The following is a 7,109-nucleotide window of genomic DNA, read 5'->3' as shown; positions in this document are numbered from 1 at the left end:
TGCGGGAGCTGGCAAGCCAGCTCAGTCGGGTATAAAAATAGCTGCCGATGCGAGTGCTCCCCGACGCTGTCTGGTGCTGAAATGCTCAGCACCTGGCCCCAACAAACAAAGGCACTTTGGCCCATTCCCTCCTGCCTGCCTCCCAGCAAAAAAACATGGCACTTACCTGCTGCCTCTGCCCTGCCTCTTCTTGTCCCTTGCTCCTATTCCTTTTCTTTTTTTTTTTTTTTTAAACACATACCTGATCTGGCCAGGAAAGAAAGGGAACAGAAGACCGAGGGAGTGAAGGGCCCAAAAGGGGTAAGGGAATCAGAACCCCTGGCTATCACCCCCCTCCCCCTGCCAAGATGGGCCTAGTCAAGCCAAGGGTTACCAACCTCCCGCTCATGCTGCTCCACCTGAGGGATGGCCCAAGAAGGAACCTAACACCTCAGGGAGCTGAATCTTCTTCCTAACTATATTATTCCTTTTTTTGCTAACTTCAGACTGCAGGTTTTCACCTCTACCATCTGCTGGCAACAGAAAAATACTGAGGGACTGCAGGTGGCACTCTTAGTTATGTAGCAGTGCCTCAAAGTTTTGTTCTCTGCTTCAATCTGCTGGTAGAGATGCATAAACCCACTTGTCTGGACTGATTCGGGGTACAAACAGGAACTCACAATTCAACAGAAATTACATATTCTTGATTTTTTTGGTACCATCTTTTATTAGAAATACAAGTAAATAGTTTTTCCCTTAAGAAAGTTGGCCAATTCCAGTTCTTAAGAGCCACAAACAAATCTACCTTTCAGGATAACTAAAATGAACATATTATCCCTTTTCTTTTATTAAAATCAGAGAATGCAAAGAAGCCTGATGAGTATTCTTGCTGGTTACATCAGTCATTGAGTGCTACCCCATTGTAGCACTCAATGACTGATGTAATCTTCCCTGTCTTGATCATAATTAAACTCCTACCCATACAAATGCATTACAATGCGCTAATATTTATCTGTTGTCAGATTTCGATCTCCTGATTCTGTGCTATAAGGAAAGGGAGCCTGCGCAATTTTTTTCATTCACCAAACTAGAACGAAGTATACTTGGTTATATATTCCAGTCTGGTGGCTCGGTGGTAGTGTTGTGCAATTCCATGCAAGAGGTCTGGGTTTAATTCGCAAGCTCTGCTTCTGCACCATGGGTCAGCCAAGGCTGGATATGCTGCAGAGGCAGTATTCACAGTTCTTAAAGGCAAAGTCTCACGCACTGCACAACAGTGACACCTAGTGATAGACTCCAGCTCCATGTTCCAAAAGGTACTGTGATCTGTGGCCCTAGCCAAGGACTATCACTATAATAGCTGGGCTAGATAAGGAAGGGAAGTTTATAAAAACAGGGAGCCTTCCCTCCCCCACACTTCTAAAAAAAAAAAAAAAAAAAAAAGCAATGTAGTTGTGAATGAAGGATCCTAGAATTTGAAGTCTGTTGTGACTGAGCTGGAAGCCCAGAGGAGCAAGAAGAAATTGCTGAGCAAAGAAAAAAAATTCATGCTCACTAAATTCTTCACTTTCAAAGAAAAGTAATATTTTATATTCTGGCTTCTTCTCTTAGTTGAGGTTTCAATAAAACTGGATGGATATGTATAAAGTTACGACGACGAATCAGATATTTTGATTTTCAGGAAGAAGCAGAAGTGCTGTATGTGTCTTGGTAAGCCTGGAGTGCCAACTCGATGTATCCTGCCTGCTGTGCTTCTGTCTTCACAAAAATCTACAGGTGGAGAACAAACAGTTCAATAAGCAGTGTTATTACCCTATTGACAATGGTGCTTTTAAAATTTTTCAAGCAGAATATGTAGAAACAGCCTTTATACTAAGGGTAAATGTGTATGTCTCTATACATACATACATATATATATACACACATGTAATAACAAAGGACTGTCTAGGCAGGTTTGTGACTGCCATATACATAAATAAGATTGGGGGGGGGGGGGGGGCTGGAGTAGGAGGAGATAATTATAGTCAGCTTCCCTTTGCTGAGATTGATATCTACACTAACCGCACCGATGTTACAACTAACTTTCAAAAAAAAATTAAAGACATGGCTATTCGGCCGAGCCTTCCCTGCCATTAGCCCAACAGTCTGATTTAAAATTATCATTCCGTCTATGTAAATAAACAATTGCTAATCATGCTCACAAGTCATCATGATGTCGGCCCCTTGCCTCCCTCCCATATTCCATTGTATATAGTAATTTATTGTATATAGTTATTTATCTCCGTTCTCCCCCTCTTTTTTTCCTTCTCCCAGTTAAGGCATCCTTATTATAATGTAACTTTTATGCTCCTCTAAAGTGTCACTTGTTAATTGGTTGATTATTGTTCTGCTTAGTTCAATGTAAACCGAGTTGATTTGATTTGTATCAAGAAAGTTGGTATATAAAAGCCTTAAATAAATAAACTATATTTAATGTTTTCAATGCAATGACCCCAAACTGAGTAAAATATGGCACCACAGAGCAGAGTACACAGTTTGAAATGACAAAAGTAGCTAGGGAAAACTGGTCTGAATAGAGATGTCACAGTACATTCCAAAGACTTGACTGATTGGTCTGTAACATGCAATAAAACAAGTGCAATTATATTACAAAATCGTTTTAAATAAATGGTAGCACAGTATGTCAATATCAGTTATAGTGCAAACTAATTTACCATCAGTAGCCAATGCTGAATTATGAAATCAGCAAGGTTTCTATCGGGTTTTTTTAATAGTAAGAATCTATACAACATTAAAATGCAGCAATATATGTTCCTTTTCTATTAAATATATGTTCCTTTTCTACTGTGCTTACTGCAAAAGCTGATCTTTCTGCCTCTTTCCAGTTTTGCAGCCAGTGCTGTTTACTGCTTTCAGTTTAGAGTGGCACTAAACTGGCATTCAAAACAAAGGTGTGTTGATTCTTAAGTAACTCAAAATTGTTCATAAAAGCTGGATGTATGGCAAAGATGGGTTTTGTATAGGAAAAGATATACCACAACACAGTAAGTTCCAGGCAGAACTAATGGCGCCTATGTTCTGAACTAGGACATAAATACTGTTTAAAAAGTTAACTGTAAACTACTGAAATGTAAATGGTTAACTGTTTAAATGCAACAGCTGGCAGAGCCACCTGCGACTGTGGAGGTAGAGACTCCCCCCCAGTGTACTCACAGACTCCCTAGACTCGCCAGTAGTGACTTCACCTTGCCCCAATGTAGGGAGTTGCGATTCAAGCTGGGAGAAAGGAACCTGGAAGTCAGCTGTGCGCCAACCTGAGCAGGTCCCCAGCTTGTGCCAGCAGATATTAACAGTTAATGATTAAATAAACTGCTTACTTATTGTTTAAGCAGTTAATATCTTATATCCCCACCCAGAACATGCACCCATATATATGGCTAAAAAATTAAATGACCTAATAAGATACCCCTAGCCCACACTGACATTTACTACAAATATACCAGTAAGTATAGATCGGATAATACACACACAAGTTATTAGGGACACACAGCAATCACATAAGCCTTACCCTTTACAAAGTAGGCCAGCAGTGGTTTTGCTAAAAATAAGTAGATCTGTCATACATCTGCAAACCACATACACATGTTCAATAACAGCCCTACTCTAATGGTTAATCTGGAACATTAAAGACAGCAGCATACCTTAATAAGGTCTAAGCCAGATGCTGCTTGTTCTTTGGCTTCTTTAGCTGACTGAGTCTCAGGATGTAACATATGATAGAGGTTAATCAAACATTCAACATCTTCCAGTCTAGAAATAACATTAAAACATTAAGGTTAGAATGTGTGCAAGCCATTAATACTCAATGACATTCATGTTTTCCTACATCTGCTAATGTTTTGCTGGAATAATCAAAAGTCCATTTTCTTTGACTTATGTTTTAGCTTGGGGGATTCTGTTAAATATACAAATGAAAAGAAAAGCCTTATCTATTACATTTATATATTGCCTTCTTTCTTTATTCTCTTTTCCATCAGGATGTAAGGCCAGTGCTGGCCAAAATCATCTTAGACCCATAAAAAGACAGCAGCTGTCTCAGTTAATTGGAGGATTCTATTTTTTTTCCTCTCTTCTCTCTGCAATTTCCTCCATGCTACTGCTCTGTTTTGACCATCTCCAAACTTTTGCTAGGATCCATTTCACACAGAGGTCCTGCTGTGCAGAGTACTGATAGGAATTTACTCTGGAAGGTGTTGTGAACAACGAAATGGTCTCTCACAGCAGACAAATGTTATTCTAGGCTCTACAAACCCATTTTTTTCTTAATGGGTAGCTGCCGTTATTGATTTCCAAGATTGTTTTAGTGCAACAGTTGATTTAGACAATTTAGCATCTCTAATCCTTTCCCTTTCTGTTCCCCAATGTTTAATTGATCACATCATTTGTTGCTCCCTTTTCCAGTTAATTTATGAATATTAAACAGCAGAGATCCCAGTACAGATCCCTGGGGCACTCCACTATGGACCTTTCTCCATTTGGAAAACTGATAATTTACTCCTGCCCTATTTCCTGTCTTTTAACTAGTTACCGATCTACAACAGGATACTGCCTCCTATCCCATGACTTTTTAATTTCCTGAGGAGTGTCTCATGAGGGACTTTGTCAAATGCCTTATGAAAATCCAAATACACTATGAAATGGCTCACCTTGATCCATATGTTTATTTACACCTTCAAAAAAAATCTAATAGATTTGTAAGGCAAGACTTCCCTTTGCTAAAACCATGTTGACTCTTCTCCATATCTATCTATATGGTAAGTAAATTTGTTTTCAGCTTCTATCATTTTGCCCAGCACCAATGCCAGGCTCACTTATCTATAGTTTCCTATATCACCTCGGAGGTCTTAAAAAACTGATAAACTGGTCACCCTCTAGTCTTCCAGAACTATGGCTGTTTTAAATGATAGGTTACAGATTACTAGTAACAGGTTTGCAATTTTAGGTCCGAGTTCTTTTAGAACCCTGTGTGAATATCATCTGGCCCTGGTGATTTATTACTCTTTGTCAATCTGATCTATATCTTCCCTTCCTCATTCATTTTTATGTCAAACATCATATCAAACATACACAAAATATGAGGATTAATTATTTCTTAACAATTCCCGTTTATTTTTCACCCTCAGAAATTGGTATCAGACTTTAAAGATTTTTTTACTTATCTTGCCAAGTTCATGACAACCTCTCCGCGCCGTTACGTGAATTAGTCCCGTGAATACACTCAGTCACACACACATACTGGTCGATAGTATTGCCTGCAAGGCAGGTGACTCGGATATTCACGGGACTAGTTCACGTAACGGCGCGGAGAGGTTGTCATGAACTTGGCAAGATAAGTAAACTTTAAAACGATTAAAAAGTTAAAAAAGTTGGCATATAAAATAAAAAGATTACCATCCAAAGCCCTACTAGACATCCCAAACATAATCGCCAAGCCCTTAGCACAAATAATCAATTGTTCGCTCACCTCCGGGATAGTTCCTGACGCACTAAAACTAGCTGTGGTAAAACTCATCCTAAAAAAAAAAACCCCAACCTCGACACCTCAGACCTTGCCAACTACCGTCCCATTTCCAACCTCCCATTCCTGGCAAAAGTCATGGAAAAAAATCGTCAATTCCCAACTATCAGACTACCTTGAAACACACGATACACTTGCTAACAGCCAATTCGGATTCCGGAAATTCCTTAACACAGAAACCCTCCAGCTCTCCCTTACAGACACCATACTAAAAGGAATTAATCAAGGTCACTCCTACATCTTGGCACTACTTGACATCTCAGCAGCCTTTGACACCGTCAACCATGACATCCTAATCAGTCGCCTCTCCGTAATCGGTGTCACTGGTGCAGCCCTCCTCTGGTTCACCTCTTACCTTAAGAATAGGCGCTATGTGGTCAAAATCGGAAACTCCGGATCACCCCCCACCCAACTCACCCAAGGGGTTCCCCAAGTTCTTCCCTCTCATCCACACTGTTTAACATCTACCTCCTCTCTCTCTGCCAGCTTCTTACAGACCTAGGCCTTTCTCACTTCCTATATGCAGACGATGTCCAAATTCTCATCCCCATCCAAGAATCGTTACCCAAAGCCATCAAAACATGGGAGAACAATAAACCACCTACTCACCAACCTTCACCTCGCTCTGAACACAACGAAAACAGAACTCATCCTCATCTCGCAACAAAACTCCCCCAAGCTCATGACAGACAATAACCAACACACTAAAACCATCCCATTCCAACCACACGCAGGTAGCCTGGGAGTCACCATCAATAACCAACTCAACTATAAAAAATTCATTAACACAATAAAGGAATCGTTCTTCAAGCTTCACATCCTTCCCCTCCTACACTTCAACGACTTCCGCACTGTACTACAGGCTACCATCCTGACAAAAATTGACTATTGCAATTCTATCCTCCTAGGCCTCCCCGCCTCCTACATCAAACCCCTGCAAATACTCCAAAACGCTACAGCCAGAATACTAACCAACACACGTAAAAAGGAACACATCACACCAATCCTTAAGGAGTTACACTGGCTCCCAGTTGCATCCCGCATCCTCTACAAAAACTTATCCATTATACATAAATCCATCCACAACAGTAACATTAAGTGGACCAACAACAAAATTCGCCTACATGCCTCCAAGCGCCCCACCAGATCAGTATACAAAGGCACTCTTCATATCCCCCCACACAAGACCTATCGATTAACATCCACTAAAGTGCGAGCATTCTCTATAGCAGGACCCACTCACTAGAATGCTATGCCACCAGACATTCGACTAGAAATAAGCACTCAACAATTCAAAAAGAAGCTGAAAACCTGGCTTTTCAAACAAGCCTTCCCGGAATAACTAGATTACCCCACCACCCCTGCCAATGCTCTCCTCCACCCCTCCATCCCCCCCCCCCCGCCCCGCCAGTAACCTTTAGCTGCTCACCGTTCGTGTACAGTCTTCCCGCAAAGATATATCTATTTATGTATTAACTTATATTTATTATCCGCAACTCCATGTTAATTGCTTATATTTATTATCTACTTGATCTTTCCAAAGCTTGTTATA

The 7,109-nt window shown here is 40.5% G+C and overlaps 1 protein-coding gene across 1 annotated transcript in view; it reads right to left on the bottom strand.

Moving 5' to 3' along the window:
• Nucleotides 1-675: 675 nt before the first annotated feature.
• Nucleotides 676-7,109, bottom strand: part of MRPS22 (mitochondrial ribosomal protein S22) — a 43,925-nt gene continuing 37,491 nt past the window's right edge. The window contains exons 7-8 of the mRNA XM_029616409.1: nt 3,681-3,789; nt 676-1,749 (exon numbers count right to left, since the gene is read on the bottom strand). Of these exons, the coding sequence (XP_029472269.1) occupies nt 1,657-1,749; nt 3,681-3,789 (202 nt within the window). The 3' untranslated portion in view covers nt 676-1,656. The remainder of the gene's footprint in view (nt 1,750-3,680; nt 3,790-7,109) is intronic.

This window comes from Rhinatrema bivittatum, chromosome 9, assembly GCF_901001135.1.
Source record: "Rhinatrema bivittatum chromosome 9, aRhiBiv1.1, whole genome shotgun sequence".
NCBI classification, from domain to species: Eukaryota; Metazoa; Chordata; class Amphibia; order Gymnophiona; family Rhinatrematidae; genus Rhinatrema; species Rhinatrema bivittatum.
This window is presented reverse-complemented; position numbering and strand designations above follow the sequence as displayed.